The following is a 16,171-nucleotide window of genomic DNA, read 5'->3' as shown; positions in this document are numbered from 1 at the left end:
TGTGCATGCGTGTGTGTGTGTTTTTGAAAAGTAAAAGTAAATGAGATATTTAACTTTTCCCCACTTCTTCTCAAACACTGTGAGTCACAGCAGTTCAGTGAGCCCACAAAAATGACTCATTGCAGAGCTAAAATGCCACAAGGCTAGCACAGTGGGAGACACAAGCATACCATCCATGCATAAAAGAGCTGCCTGGAGATAAAACTAAATGTTTCTCCCTCTTCTGAAAACAGAAAAATGTTAGAAGCAATTCCTATTAAGGGGGAAAAAGTCCTGGCTTTTCAAAATCCTAGGGTGCTACTTATCCATGAAAGCACAGAGCAAGCATGCCATTATTCCGTAAAGGCTGCAGCACATGGAAACAAAATGTTATTCAGCCAAGATATTACCTCACAGGAGATTAGTCAGTAGTCTACTATGAAAGTGAGAGAGAGTTTTTTCTTGGACTCTTCCTTCCTAACAGTAAGTGGATGCCAGCTTGAACTGGATCTCAGGAATCTCAGTGGTTAGCCCAGTTTTGATTTTTAGGATGCTCATTTTGTAGAACTAGTGTTTATCACCATTAGCAACAGTAAACTTCTTTTCTTCTTTAAAAAAAAACCATAATCCTTTAAAATTACAAGTCCCTGTTATAATTTTCAACCTACTTGAGCCTTTTGCCCTGCATCTATTTTACTCTTGCTCTTTTGCTTAACCAATCGCAAAACTATCAAAAACCTTCAGTCCTCCCACTTCACAGCAACCCCTGGCTAACTGCAACAAAGCACAGCAGCTCCTGCAAAGAACTTGCCCTGGCCCAAGCCAAGGGAAGCATTAGTAACCAACTGCTGTTTTGCAGTTCACCAGGAGCCAATCCCCAGGCTTTCTGCTGAGATGCAAAGGCAATCTTATTTTTCATGCTAATAATTTGCAACAAAATCTACTCCAAACATATAATTAAATAGAAGAGTAACTTTTGACCCAATCAGTGAGCAGAATAGCAGAAGTATTCCCTATAATTAGACAACTGTTAATGGTAGTGCCATGAATGTGAGACCAATTTGAAAGAAAGCTGACAACCCTCTAACATTTCCTTTGCATATCAGCAAGAGAACACTCTTCAAATCCCGAGTAACATACTTTGCATGAATGCTCACGAGAAGGCACTCAACTAAAAGAGTAGACCAAGTTATTACATAAAATGACATGTCCCTTTTTCTTTTTTCAAGTCCTAGAGGAAAATTCTACTTTTTGGTGAGCAGACCTATCTGCATTACTCGATGCACTGACAAGCTTTCTAGAAAGTTGTACATGCTGCAGGATCTGACTTGCAGTTTCTTTGAATCAGAGGTACAAAAGAGAGTTACTAGCAGAGGATTCACAGGCTGAATTCAGAGGTCCAAGTACTGCAGTAGAAGGCCAAATTGGACTGGGTCCTGGGCAGTCTGATCTAGTGCATCAGAAGGCTGGGACTGGATGATCTTTAAGGTTCCTTCCAATCCAAGCCATTCTGTGATTCTACAATCCAATAAGCATAACTTAGAATCACAGAACAGTTTGGATTGGAAAGGACCTTAAAGTTCCAACCCCACTGCCACGGAAGGGATATTCCACTAGATCAGGTTGCACACAGCCCCATCCAACCAGACTTTGAACACTTCTAGGGATGGGGAATTCACAGATCCTCTGGACAACCTGTTTCAGTGCCTCACATGCTTTGAGCAAATAATTTTTTCCTTACATCTAATCTGATCTTTTTCAGTTTAAAGCCATTATCCTACAGGCTCTGATAAAGCTTTCTAGTAAGCCCCCTTTAAGTAGTGAAAGGCTGCACAACCAGCACAGTCAGCTTCAGGCTGAGCAATCCCAAGTCTCAGTTTGTCTACACAGCAGATGTGCTTCAGCCCTCTAGGCCAGGCTACTGAAAAATGCGGGCAAATTAGGAAAAAAAGAGATATAAGCAAAGAGCCATCCACATCCCAAATAAGAACTTTGACCACTGAGCAGAAAGTTATGCGTGTAATATTGTGCACGTTATGAGAATTTCAGGGGGATTAAACATCACAGGAAGATCAGGTAATACCAGCCTGTGACTCCTCCAGGCTCTTCAGCTAAGCAATGCAGTACTGTCACATCTAAGGTAGCTCTACATGTGTGAAGTACACTTAAGCAGAATCAGGGGAATCTTAAAGCTGTAACATCAAGGCAACATCTTAAAGGATTGCTGGATTTTAAGCAAACAGGAGACAGAATGTATGCCTACATCATGCAGTGGGGTAACAGAATTGACGGAACTGAGTAGGCTGCAACACTCACACAATGCCAATGTCACGAGGAAATACAGTGTTCAAGAATATATACTTGTGAGGTGGGACACCATCTTGAGTAGTCAAGCATAGTCTTACAGCTACAAATCTTCTGGAAAAGGCGAAGGCAAAGCTAGAAACTCAACTATGTCATGCAGAGGGGTGTTACCAGTCTTCCCTTCTGAACATCATCTAAGTAATCTATTGTCATTGTACCTGAATATACATATAGAGATGCATATGTACATACAGATAAACATACTACGCTACATACATTGTTTTGCAAAGATGTCCAAAGGACACTGAAAACAAGTAAGTTTTATGAATGGATCCTTGTTCTTTGTGAGAACTACTACCACTACCAGCCCGTATATCTATTCCACTTACAGAGACATCCATTTCTGTATTTTAAGTATGATATTTCTGACTCCTAGTAATTTCAGTTTTGATTCAAAAAGGAAAGCACTCATTTCAGCTGGTAAAGATTTCAGATTCTTCAGGGTCCAATGTTTTTTCTTCATTTTCAAAGTAGCAAGTACAGTAAAACCAACAGGGTGTTATTTTGCTTTGCTGTGTCAATCAAATGAGCCTGTTGAATGCACTTCACTGGTGTATTTCCTCTCAGCATCAGCTGGAAATAAGGTTTCTATTACATAGTTACAAAAGCTGTATTATCTCTCTCACTGGAGAGAAAGCCCCATAAAGCAAAGGGGTAAGTAAAGTCTCTTCCAAAATGAGTTGCACTGGAATTTGCCTAGCTGTGAGAAGATTGTGTTTTTGCTTTGTTTTCTTTACTAGTCAAAGATGACTTTACTACTAGTGACCACAGCTCCTTTGCTGGGCAGTTTCCTTCTGACTAGTATGACATATTTGAGCAGTAGGAGTTCCTCTTCACCATAGTACAGCAATCATCATAATACCTACCCTTTTATAAATGTCCTCACTGTGAGCAAGGCATAAGCTCTGTGAGGCAGGAAATCAGTAATTCACCTTCACTTAAAGTTGAAAAACTTACTGCAGAAAGAGATGACAGCAGCAATTCAAAGCAAGTAGGAGTAACTTTACATGCCAATACACACAGTCATAGAAATTTATTTTCTCCTATTCTCCTATTTCTAGGAGTCTTCGTCAAGAGCCAGAAGCAAACATCAGCTGAAAATCACTTGCAGCATCCCTAACAGAATCCTTTTACTTCAGTGTAGTACTATTTATGCCACTATAGTGCAGGAGACTTTCAATGGCTGTTCCAGTAAACCTGGTAGTGTGGACTACCAGAGATACTTTAAAAGAGTGAAAGAAAGAGAGAAGGAGAGAAAGAAGGAAGGAAGGAGAGAAGGAGGGAAGAAGGGAGGGAGGAAGGAAGGGAGGAAGGAACGTATACAGACTTTTGCTTTATAATAACTCTTTCAAAGTAGTTTTATCAAACATTATCTAGTATGGTAATTATGATGACTTTAAGATTACTTTAAAATGTATGCAGAATGCATTAAGAAAATATTTATTCTGGAATAGATTTTAAAACATCCTTTTGTTTAATACTTGTACACAGGCCTCATGACTAATGCTAAGTAAGCTGCATGCAATTAAATACCTTCTTGTTAAACATGCTGGTTTCACACAAATTAGCACACAGAGCTCTCTGTGTTGTTCAAAAACTAATGTCTATACTTCATCACAATATCAAATGGCCATGACTTTCACATTCAGGAAAAAAAATAAATAAATCAAAAGTATGGAAAAACCAGAAAATAAAAAAAAAAAAAAAAGAATTGTAAAGAAATGTTTAACGGGTAAGAAAGAATAAATAGATCTGTCATGGACTAATATTTTAAATATTCATTGAAAAAAAACTTGCAGAACTCCTTTAATTCTTGAAAACTCTGCCCCAGTTATACCAGCCAACTGAATTATTCAAGGCTATCGGATACATTCACTTACCTGCTCTGTCTCAACAAAGTTAGACACGTGTCCATCATCATTGACCCCTCGAATGTGAAACCGGGCACCAGCTCGCTCACAGCTGATCCGAGAGATAAGGCAGGCTTTTGCCTTCTTGTGAGAAGCATAAACAGTGCGAATGTCCACTACACCACAGATCACTTTCAGCAACCAGTCAGAGCAGTTCACCTGGTAGTGTTTGAAGGGAACATGCAGTAGCTGGTTCCTGCAAAGTTCAACAACATACATAACTGTTACTCAATAAAGTAAGGCAGGCATGGATGCCATCGCTCAACAATCACTAATTTAAGCAATTTATATTTTGTGACCTCTTTTCTGTTGCAGTTTCACCTTCTCTGAAATGAGGAAATATCAGGAGGAAATCCTTGTGTACTAACATGGTAAAAAAAAGCATCTCAGATTTTAATAGTACACTACTGTCACACACACTCTGCCCCTCTAGCTTATAAATTCAGGTGCAAATGTTGCTTCTTCTAGCTCAAGAAATGCATAAATACTGAGCAGTCTTTTTCTTAAATTACAGTGCTGTTAAACTAATTACTTTTTGAACAGTGCTGCCTAGACCTTAACAAACACTACAGGATGAAGGTCCATTTTAAAACCCATCAAGACTTTCAGGAAAACTCCAAGCAGAAACTGGACCTGTAAGTCAATGGAGATGTCCAAAAAGTGCTATTAAAATTTAGAAGATTGGGTGTTTTAACCTTCAATTTATTTTAAGACCAACAACCCAAGAAACCTATCATGCCTGGTTAACAGTGATGCTAGTCTCCTCTATTGTGACCTTTCCCTCATTCCATTTTTCAAAATGTGACTTTCATCACAGATGAAGGCAGAGAAAATCCCTCATATGATCATTTATTGCTCCACAGCAGATCTCTTCAAGAATTACTACACCTACAGAAAAACCCTGAAGGATTATATTTCTGGAGCACAACATCTCTCTGAAAAGGTGCAAGTCAATCTTACATTTTTAAACTGATATGTAACTGAAAAAACTCTAAAACAACTTGTGGTATATCCCTTCCACCTTCTTTTCCTAGCTCTACTCAAAGAGGAAGTTTGAGTGAGGGCTCAGGCAAATTCCAGTACTTTTTTTGTTGTTGCTGCAGTTCAATTAACAAATGAGTTGCATTGCTTATAATTAGACTTGTCTGAAGCTTTTTTAATATTTCCCATATCACATAAATGCCTCAAGGTAAATTTTCTTTGGAGCATCTTTTTGTGCTAAATGTGATGTTGTCACCATTCATCTCTGTTCTACATTGGAACCCCTTCATGAACTACCACTGGATTAGCCAGAAACAGAAAAGAATATTCAGAAGGTTCAAACACTTATTTTTCAAGAGCTTCAAAAGATGATACAGGTAAAAAGGGTTACTTTAAAAGTTTATATATTTTTTTTATATTGTTATTTATTTATTTATTTATTTTAATGAGGAGATACTGCCACCTTCGGAGTTTCCACACTGGAACACACCTCACTTGTATCATGTATCAGACTTGACATGCTTGGAAAGCTTTTTGAGCTTTTCTGATTTTGCATGATCAGGAAAATCGAAAGCAAGTTTTACATACCTCCCTTCTGAGTGAAAATGGCAACTCTAAACTGTATAATTTGAAATAACATCATAGCTAGAAAGAGTAGTCAGCCTGAATGAACTGTTCTCTTGTGTTTATCAGCCATTATGAATTGTTTTGCCTATTTTATATTCACTTACTTCAAGCCACAAGACGTACTGAGGCCACAACCTCATTTATCTCCAGTACAACTATGTTTCCTATATATATTTCTATTTAAAACAAAACCCAAAAATCATAAACAAACACTGCCAGAACTTGTAAAAAAAGTCTGTCTTTATGGTGAACCCACCCAACTGATATAAAACCCAACACTTGTGTTTTCCTTTCCACTCAATTGATATTTTCAACAAGAAATACTTGTACTTTGCTTTATAGGCACAGTAAGGATTGCAGAGCAATAGATCACTGGAGTCTCCTTCTGTGCAACATTTATGCTGAGATGCAAACATATTAATATTGATGTTTTCAACACAAAAACTAGGGCACTTATTTAAGGATTAAACTACAGTCTCTAAACTCATACATTTTTAAGATGTATACGATTTGTCAGCACAGATGACGTGATTTATGAAAAGTTCAAGTGGAGGTTACTGTCAGACAACTGTTAAAGTAAGTTATTACTGCAGGGGAAACTATTCATAACTTGCAGAGGAGGATTTCTGTAGTGTGAACAATAAACCTTATTTCTGCTGTGTTTTTAAGACATTTCCAGTTATTAGAATTGCATTTCACTATCAGATTAATTTTAATTAAATGAAAGTTACTTTCTTGACCCTGCTTTACAATGAATTCACTAAGGCCACAAGTCATGTAAAAGGATATGACAATGAAAGGTGGCACATCTGGAACACACGTGTTCCTTTGTCACTGAGGATGTTTGACCTGTAACATACAGATGGGGCTGACAGAAGACTTGGGTACAAACATGCAGTACTAACCAGAAGAACGAGTTACCAGATTCATAGTGGTTATCACCCTGCTTCTGAACTCGCACAGTCAGGTCAAAGTTTGAGCCTGCATTAGGCCAGGAGAAATAGAACATCCCAGAGTTCAGTATTTTCCTCAAGGCAGTTACACGCTCCTCTTCCTTTGTTTCTTCCTGGAGAGGACAGAAATCTGTTGCAGTAATTTTGTAAACTTCAGCGTCCAGGATTTTTCCCACCGACGTACAGCCCGTCACCAGGACCAGAAAGTGCAGCCGAGCGTTACCTAGAAGGCGATAGTTACAGAAGGGTTACAGGAGGACACAGCTATTTCATTTCCTTCTGTCATGTGTAATGCTGACACGGCTCCAGCAGAGGACAGCATCCTTGCTTCAGGAAAGAAAAGCAAACCACAAGCACATCATCCATGTCCATTTGCATTTCTGAGTTCCTTTTGACTGTAGGTGAGTGAGTAAAATTGCATAATAAACCTCAATATTTATACATATCCACCCTCTTCTGTACCAGATTACATTTCCCCCTTTTAGTTCATGAAGTGCAATGAGCTATCTGTCACATCACTACTCAAAAACAAGTTTCGTCCCCTGGAGAACATACATTTTTCACTGGATTTGATTCAAGGAAAGATAGAACACTGGTCATTTGTGAGATTAAGGACATTCTTTGCTGCAAGTTTTTGAAAAGAATTCAGAATTTTAAAGTTATCAAGCCTACAAAGGTTTCTGCTGAAGCTGGCTGTGTCCAACTGTTCAGGAAGATTCTGTATTACCAGTTCTCAAGATTTACTTCTTTTGGATCACAAAACAGAGTGTACACTATTGGATGACAACCTCAAATACTGTTAGAAACTATTCTATCTCTCACAGTTGTGGAGAGACTGAGACCATGAAGCAGCTGAATTCAAGGGGCCCGAAACTCAAGGATAAGTTTTGAAGCTTGAGAACAGCACCACTATCAGATCTTTAGTACATAGAACAATTTCAACCTTTCTAAAATGTTCACCCTCTCTAAAATGATAAAATAATTAAGCAGCAGTGTAACAATTGTTCTGAAAATGCTGGTTCTGCCTGGAAGAAACGGATTCACTTAAATTGGCCTCTTACGGAGGCAATGTCATCCTACTAAATCAGGTTAGTAAGAAAAGGCAGAAGAAAAGGTAAGCCAAGATTTACTGCTCTGCTAAAGCAGAAACAACAGCTGACCTGCCAATAGCCTGTCACTGGGCCCTATTTAGCTAAGAGTTTGGTGACAATCTGGTGCAGCAAGGTTTCAATCATCAAAAGTAAACACTTTTGAATCATAGAATAGTTCAGGTTGGAAAAGACCTTAAAGATCATCAAGTCCAACCACAACCAAACCATACTACCTTAACTCTAACAACCCTCTACTAAATCATGTTCCTGAGAACCACATCCAAACGGATTTTAAACACATCCAGGGATGGTGACTCAACCATCTCCCTGGGGAGCCTATTCCAGTGCTTAACAACCTTTTCTGTAAAGAAGTGTTTCCTGATATCCAACCTAAACTTACCCTGGCGCAACTTGAGGTCATTTCACCTTTCAGATATTGGAAAAGAGAAGTAAGGTCTCCCCCCAGCCTCCTTTTCTCCAGACTAAACAGCCCCAGTTCCTTCAGTCTCTCCTCATAGGGCACATTCTCCAAGCCCTTCACAAGCCTTGTTGCCCTTCTTTGGTCCTGCTCCAGCACCTCAATGTCCTTTCTGTACTGAGGTGCCCAAAATTGAACGCAGTACTTGAGGTGAAGCCTCACCAATGCCAAGTACAGAGGCAGGACTACTTCCCTAGTCCTGCTCACCACACCATTCCTGATACAAGCCAGGATGCCGTTGGCCCTCTTGGCAACTTGGGCACACTGCTGGTTCATATTCAGCTGACTGTCCAACAGTACACTAACGTCCCTTTCTGTCAGGTAGCTTTCCAGCCACTCCTCCCCAAGCCTGTAGAGTTGCCTGGGGTCATCATGACCACAATGCAGGACCCAACCAACTTTGCAGGACTGCTCTTCAACTGTCCACAGTGGCCCAGCATTCAGAAATGCAGACAAGTTCCCTTGCAACAACTAGCTTGTTCCTGAAATGTCAGCAGAGCCCTTGCTTTCAGATCACTGGTAAGCTACAAAAACTGGAGTTGGGGCTGGCTTTCAGCAGGACTACAGTATTTGTGTAGGCACAGGGGACTGAGATAGCAGGACAAGGTGGGAGATTGGATTTTATTCATTCTGCTGTGTTCTGCTGACTTCAATATTGCATAAAGGCCAGCGTAGGTGGTATTTATTAAAAAGAAAAACAAACAACTGTTCATCACATTTCTTTCTGTAACAAGGGTATGCTGTGTTCTCCTTCTTGAGTGTTCTACAGCACATTTTCTGCACTTTTCTAGACAACGCTGTAGTGGAGGACTACAAATACTTATAATTTGATAGTTTATTAATTCTTTGCACATGAATGTGCATAATTATAGAAGATCAAGAGTAGAAGATGACATCAGTTATCACCATGGTAGTTCATACCCAACTAAATTCTGCTTTGCAACCTCCAGAAGAACCAAGGGTCAGTTGTCTTGCAGGAAAGCTGATAGCTTCTGTGACTTTGGTAAAACCCTGCAAAGCTAAGCAGCTCAGAGTAAACTCAGTTCATGACAATTTGAAAGGAATGCATAGAAACACTGTTAATGTACGCCTTACTATCAATCAGTTTCAGAGATAGAAAATAATTAGTGACAGGCTCAGAGAGCTGGCTGTCTCAGATGCTGAGGCAAGGAGTACAAGCACCACCACAGTCTTCAGCAACCTTTTCCAGAGTGCCTGGGCACTCTGCACTGTCCGGGTGAGAAAGATCCTTCCCTGTTGATGCCTGATGGATGTGCCACTCTTGCCTCAGTGCAATATCCTAATAACAGTGCTCACGCCTGTGCCCTGCCCTATCCTCACCCACAGAGATGTAGCCACAGGGCCCGGAGCAGCAAGAGGGCTCTGATCAACCCCTTACATTCCTAGAGCCTCACGCAACAAAATTAATGCTACCAAAAGACTATACAACTATTCACCTTTTAATTATGTCTCCGTAAAATCTAAGAAATTATTCACACTAAGCTATGCAGCTATACACAGCAGAACACACCTTTCTCCATGTTTCCCTCATTGACAGGAATATCAGTTTTTGTGTGGGAACTTCTTCTTTCAATACCAAATCTTTTTGCTCATGTTGCCTCTACCCTACGTCTCTCTCTTTTGATCCAGGCTGCTTACGATTTTAAATAAAATGATTACTACATTAATCAAGCTTGTGATGGAAATGATAACTGAGCTACCTGCACTTGATCTTTTAGTTAGGCATTTTCTCAGCTTGAAAATGCCAATTCAGAAGGAAAAAACGTAAGTGTTACATCTCCAAATAGTACCTCATTAGGCAGAAACCTAACATTACCAGCCACAGGACACTTCTGCTTGTTTGTCAGTCGCTGACTTAACCACTTAACACGGAAACAGATGTACCAAGCACAAACACACTGGTAGAAATTGCTTTGATTGCTTCCCTCAGGACAGATGCTGCTGTTACTGGTGCATGTAACTTTTATAAAAACTAAATTTTAAATTGACTTTCTCCATTTCTAAGACTTGCAGATGCTACATCCTTTGGTAACTGTTCATTTGGTGGAAGAAAAATAACATTTTTAGCTGACAGGAATTTACTCAGAGATTCTTTTAGTTCCTACGCAATTCATTTTTATTATCCAGCAATTCCTACAAAAGAATGTGAGAAGCTGCATTCCTGGCTTCCTAAACCCTCCCCCACAGAAAATCTCCTGCTCTCAACACAACTTAGAATTTCTGACAGTACAGACATTTGTGAGGCCACAGCATGAGAAAGAGAGAATTTTCTTGTAATGAAATTGTTTTTGCTGAGCTAACTATGAAAATACCACAATGCTAATGAAATTGAGAAAACTGAAACGCAGACATTCCTTAAAACAGCCATAACTACTTCATTAATTCCTGAAGCTTTAACTTTTCAAAACCACAGCTCATTATCATTTCCAATATTGTAATTATAGTAAAAATATTGTTACTTTTTAAGTTTGCAGTGAAACTGTTCCTATGCAAATAGCATGTAAAGTACCATGCTAGACCGATCACCACAAAAATATATCATACAGTCCAGTCAAATCCACTTGGCAGCAGCATTATGAAGCACATTATGAGGCTACTGCCTTTGAAACAAGCTTAACAATGTTCAGAGTATTTATATTTGTTCTGATCAAAACATCTATAGCTAAATGGATTTAGAAAAAAAAAAAACAAAAACAAGCAACACCTAAAGTCAATAAATGAGCAGTCAAGCCTAAACCAAAGTTATGCCCTCTCTGGAGGTCCTTGCACATCTGGAATAGGAGACCAAACTCCAGTCTCGTTTCTTAAAATAGGAGTCCACAGCTGTTATCACCAAAAAAAGTAACTAGTAGAGATACAATGGGAGGAAAATTACACCAGTTTGTCCTTGATGTCAATGTGCCCTGCAGTAACAGAAAGTATGCTGCATTCAGCTGGCAGCTGCAAAGTGAAGGATAAATGGGACCAGCACTAAGGCTGACTAAAAGCATCTCAGAAAACAGAAAAGTTCTTTCCTGTGGTGTGATCAGGGCTCCAGGTCTGGCACTCACCCTTCATTCTGTATCAACAGCCACATTAGCTGCTAAGCCCTCGCAACAAAAAAGTCTTTTCTTTTTCTTTTCTCTTCTAAACTTTCACAAAGAGTTTAATGTACAATCCCACTTTCAGAGCAGCCATAAAAAGAAGGATTTGGAGGTGTCATTTGAGGAAAAATTCAACATGAGCCAGCAATGTGCGCTTGCAGCCCAGAAGGGCAATTGCATCCTGGGTTGCATCAATAGAGGTGTGACGAGCAGGTCAAGGGAGGTGATTCTGTCCCTCTACTCTGCACTCATGGGACCCCATGTCGAGCACTGTGTTCATCAAACACAAAAAGGATATGGAGCCAGAGGGTCTAGAGGAGGGCCACAAAGATAATCAGAGGACTGGAGCACCTCCCCTATGAGGGAAGTAGGGGGCTGGGGCTGTTCATTGTGGAGAAGAGAAGGCTCCAGGGGGACCTTATAGTGGCCTTCCAGTACCTGGAGTGGGCATACAGGAAAACTGGGAAGGAACTTCTTATAAGGGTAGGTAGCAACAGGATGAGGGGAAATGGCTTTAAATTGGAAGAGACATTTAGACTAGATATTAGGAGGAAAATCTTTACTGGGAGAGTTGTGAGACACTGGAACAGGTCGCCCAAAGAGGCTGTGGATGACCCCTCCCTGGAAGCATTCAAAGACCAGGCTAGATGGGGCTCTGAGCAACCTGGTCTAGAGGGAGGTGTCCCTGCCCATTGCAGGGGGGTTGGAACTAGATGTTCTTAAAGGTCCCTACCAACCCAAACCATCCTATGAAAGTGATTTAAGAACATTAAGAACTGTAATAGAATATCACAAATGTAGAAATCTCTAATTTCCTCACAGTTTTTTTTTTCTCTGAATAAACATTTGAGTGAAAAGTGAAGTGTTTCTTACGAGATCATTATTTTGCCCCATTACAACTATAAATCACCACAATAGTCTGTAAAAAACCCTTTAGAAGAAATGTTAGAAATGCATTGTTCCCAGCAATATGTGCTGAATGCCCTATTCGTTAAGTTGTACCAGAGAGGCAGAGGAGGAAGAATTTTTTGGCAGAAAAGCAAGACAAAAATAACTTCTGTCCTTATTTGTTTTTCAAAAGCTCTTGTGAAGCCAACTACTTTAATGGAATTTCAGCAAGCCTGCAGGAAATGCAGTTCTGGTACGTCACACCTATAACGAGCTGCAGTTTCTGTATTTAACCTGTCTACTTGACTCATGACAGTTGTTTCCCCCGTATTCTATGGGATGACTTTCAGACCTGCCTGTTAGGTGATACAGTTTAAAGAAGGCAATATTCATTTCTGACTTTGTCCTTTTAACTTGAATATTCCACATAAAATAACCTTTTAAAAATGAATTCAGTCCGGTTTTTGATCACTCTCCATTCCAATATTCATGCTATTTCCACATATTCCCTCAGCATGCTTCATTTCCACAGCATTTTATCTCCTCACATAGCTCTACTTCACTTTATAGTCTACTAAAAAAAAAGTCAAAGGTATTATTGCCTCTCATCTTTCTTCAAAATTAGCAATAGAGTGCAGCAGATGATCTGTTTCTAAGCAGCTAGCTGAATATCTCCAATGAAATCTATATCAGAATCACAAAAAGAAATTAAGTTTTTCAAATGACATTTTTAGCCTCAAAGATGTTCTTTCTCTTCTAAACACAATTATATATTAGGAAATGTACTTAGTTGACCTCTTTGCTTTTGAAAATTCTTCCTTTAGGCTGTCAAACAAACACACTGCAAGTACAAGCGTAAGAGTATATACAGACAAATGATGTCAGAGTGCCTCCCTAAATACAGCAGCTGTACTAAGTAAACTACGTGACGATGACGTCAGAATATTACCTTCTATATGCAGCCTCCTTCCTGACATCACAACGTCTAAACCAAACACTGCAAAACCAGCTCATTGCTGAAAATGTATTTGCTGCAGCAAGATCTTTTTTGGTAGCATAATTTTGGATGAGATACAGCTCAGAAACACGGTATACAATTCATTCTGCTGCCATCTATGTCACAAAAGAAAGCAGAAGAACTTAGTGAGTCATGTTAACAGACAGAAGTACATAGAAGTGAACGTTATCACTGATGGGAAACATTAACTTTGTGAGTCAGCCTCACATATTTCATCTTCTCTTTTTTTGAAAAGCATGATCTACTCTGGCAGGCATACAATGTGATTTATTTGGATTCCTAAGTAACGATACTTACGGATTAATTAAAGTGCTCAGAGACATCTTTTCACATCTCAAAAGAATCTCCCCTTCTGCTCTAAAATATACTCTTAATATCCCAGTGGAATGCACTTTTTAAAATATTTTCAGTTAATTTATTACTTATGATCCATTTTCAACGGTAAGCAAAAAAAAAATAGTGATACTCCTGATCACTGATGGGCATTGAGGAGCTGGCCAATTATGCTCAAACAGCTGCAAACATTTAAAAAAAAAAAAAAGTTATATTGCATGCCTTTCTAGTGTTAATCTTTTATATAAGCAAAAGCTAAAGGGATGAAGGCATACTTACACATAAAATGGAAAATATGAGACAGAAAAAAAATGGGCTACCTTTTTACTGGAGAAATAGCAGGCAGGCAATCATCTTTGCTTTTTTAAAACATGCTTTGCAGCAGAAAATGTTTGCTTACCTTTGCTTACCATTACAGCATGACCCTCCTGACTTTTCACTCAATCACAATTAGGAGTTGGCCTCCACTATGAACCTTTTTTAATCCAATTACCAACACAATTTTTAACAGTGCTTTCCAAAGGAAATCCTCTACCAGTACTTGTAATTTGACACTAGAGCAAGACAAATGTGCAGTGATAGAGCTTGGAGAGGAAAAACCTCACACTTTACAGGCATTGAAGCAGATGTTCAAGAAGTAAGGACATGGGGAGCAAAGAAATAAAAGGAGAAAATAAGGTTGAGTATATTTTATACCCCAGCTGAAATTAATTTCTTTTTAATATGAAGTCAGATAAGAAGCTTTTAATGAAAGATATGAAGTTTTTAATATGAAACCAGATATATTTAGTTTCCATCATGTACAAGAAACTCATCTGTAACCTGAAGAGCTTGACCACATTCCTTTATTATTACAACAGGTTTAATTAGACTCCTATGAGGAAAAACAGGTCCAAGTGCCAAGAAAAAACAATCACAAGCCCTCCATTTTTAATTGCGTTAACAAATTGATATAAATCTCTATGAAAATGCATAATTAATTCCACAAGAAACACAACTAACAAAAAGCCCGCATTTATTTAAAGAGACTCGACAGACCTAGAGTTTTAAATGCTGACACACAAATCTTTCGGATTGCAGCCACCTCTTCAGATCAATCCCACATCACACTCTTCGAGCCATAAAATGGCAAGTGAACTACAAAAAGATACACTTTATGTACTGATTTAAATAAGGCAGTGCTCATGCCACTGTTGTCTTTGAGAGATTCCTTGATCAAGGACCAAGTTGTATGGAAATCAATACTGTCATCCCCTCAAGTCAAAAGCAAGGCTTACATTAAGAAGATCGTGGGAGCAAAGCTTATGCTGTTTTCCTTAATGAGTACAGATGAGGTTGGAACTGTATAATGCTTTAATATCATTACGCTTTTGTTTTAATGCATCCTATTCATCAGTAGATTTGAAGTCTGCTTTGCAAAGTACTATTACCTTCAAAGCAATTATTGAAATTCTCTTCCTAAAAAATGCTGTTTCCATTAAAATTCCCGTGGGCAGTATAATAGCAAGTCCTGTGCTGTTCCCAAAGTGTACCAAAACTGTACCAAAATTGAAAGTAGTGATATTAAATATTCCTTACATTACTAGCAATATTAGTTAAAGGCCTGAAGTTAAGGGCTTGCTTCTACAAATCTTTATCCATAAGAATTTCCCAATTAAAGGCAATTTGGCATTATAGAAAGGATAGGGCTGTAGGACTGCAGTCTCAAATAGTCATAATTTTTTACTGTTTAAATACAAACCTTCATAAATAAAAAATAAAAAAGTAAGAAAACAGAATTTGCCTTACAGAAATGTGGTAGGGAAAAAAAAAAGATAATTATCTTGAGACAGTAAAAACAGACAAAACAAAAGCAAAAAAAAAAATCCAAAATTCTTGGGCTATCACTTAACAGTATGCTTTTGGCACAGCATAAAAAGAAGCAGATCTTTTCCAGACTACAGATAACAGACTGCAATTAGCTTTCACATGCTAAGTGGAGAACTTGAGCCATTTGGCATTACAGCATGCCAGTGTTGTCTGGACATTTTTATAATCTCAATCATACTGACGCTCACTTACCAGATTTAAGCTGAAGCTCTCCTAAGCAGCCATAAGCATCCATGAGTTTTTCATATTGTCCTTTAATTGCATCCTTTTCTTCTGGAGCTGAGAAGCAAAATGAAAGACAGCAAACCTTAATTTTTGGTTTTCATCACATTTTAAGATTGTTATAGTCTGCAGCAATCCACCCCTGTTGATCTCATTCAGAAAGCAAAACCACAGAGACCAGCCCTAAAACCTTGTGAGAGCACAGCCATTAAAAAGAGATGGGACAAAAGTGCACAGCCTTTCCACATGCCATCTCAAAAGAAAGAAGGGGGTACTTTGTCCGTCTAGAAAATATGATCATTAGTAATGCTCTAATTTTACAGTGGAGATGTTAGCAGATGCCACATCAGTTTC

The 16,171-nt window shown here is 38.8% G+C and overlaps 1 protein-coding gene across 1 annotated transcript; it reads right to left on the bottom strand.

The window, feature by feature from the left end:
* Positions 1-4,187: 4,187 nt before the first annotated feature.
* Positions 4,188-15,898, bottom strand: LOC104909746 (synaptojanin-2-like). Its single transcript, XM_031552485.1, has 3 exons — positions 15,788-15,898; positions 6,767-7,037; positions 4,188-4,449 (listed from the first exon to the last, which is right to left on the bottom strand). Exons 1-3 carry the CDS (start codon positions 15,828-15,830, stop codon positions 4,203-4,205), a joined length of 561 nt encoding a protein of 186 aa, XP_031408345.1. The 5' UTR covers positions 15,831-15,898; the 3' UTR covers positions 4,188-4,202.
* Positions 15,899-16,171: the final 273 nt, after the last annotated feature.

This window comes from Meleagris gallopavo, chromosome 2 (assembly GCF_000146605.3).
Source record: "Meleagris gallopavo isolate NT-WF06-2002-E0010 breed Aviagen turkey brand Nicholas breeding stock chromosome 2, Turkey_5.1, whole genome shotgun sequence".
Classification (NCBI taxonomy): Eukaryota; Metazoa; Chordata; class Aves; order Galliformes; family Phasianidae; genus Meleagris; species Meleagris gallopavo.
Note: the sequence above shows the minus strand (reverse complement) of the source record. Positions and strands in the feature narration are given on the sequence as shown.

Coding starts and splice junctions, on each gene's coding strand:
- LOC104909746 (XM_031552485.1), bottom strand. CDS start 15,830: ATGGATGCTTATGGCTGCTTAGGAGAGCTTCAGCTTAAATCTG. Junction 7,038..15,787: donor AGAGCTTCAGCTTAAATCTG/GTAAGTGAGCGT, acceptor ATCGCCTTCTAG/GTAACGCTCGGCTGCACTTT. Junction 4,450..6,766: donor TCTGGTAACTCGTTCTTCTG/GTTAGTACTGCA, acceptor TGAACTTTGCAG/GAACCAGCTACTGCATGTTC.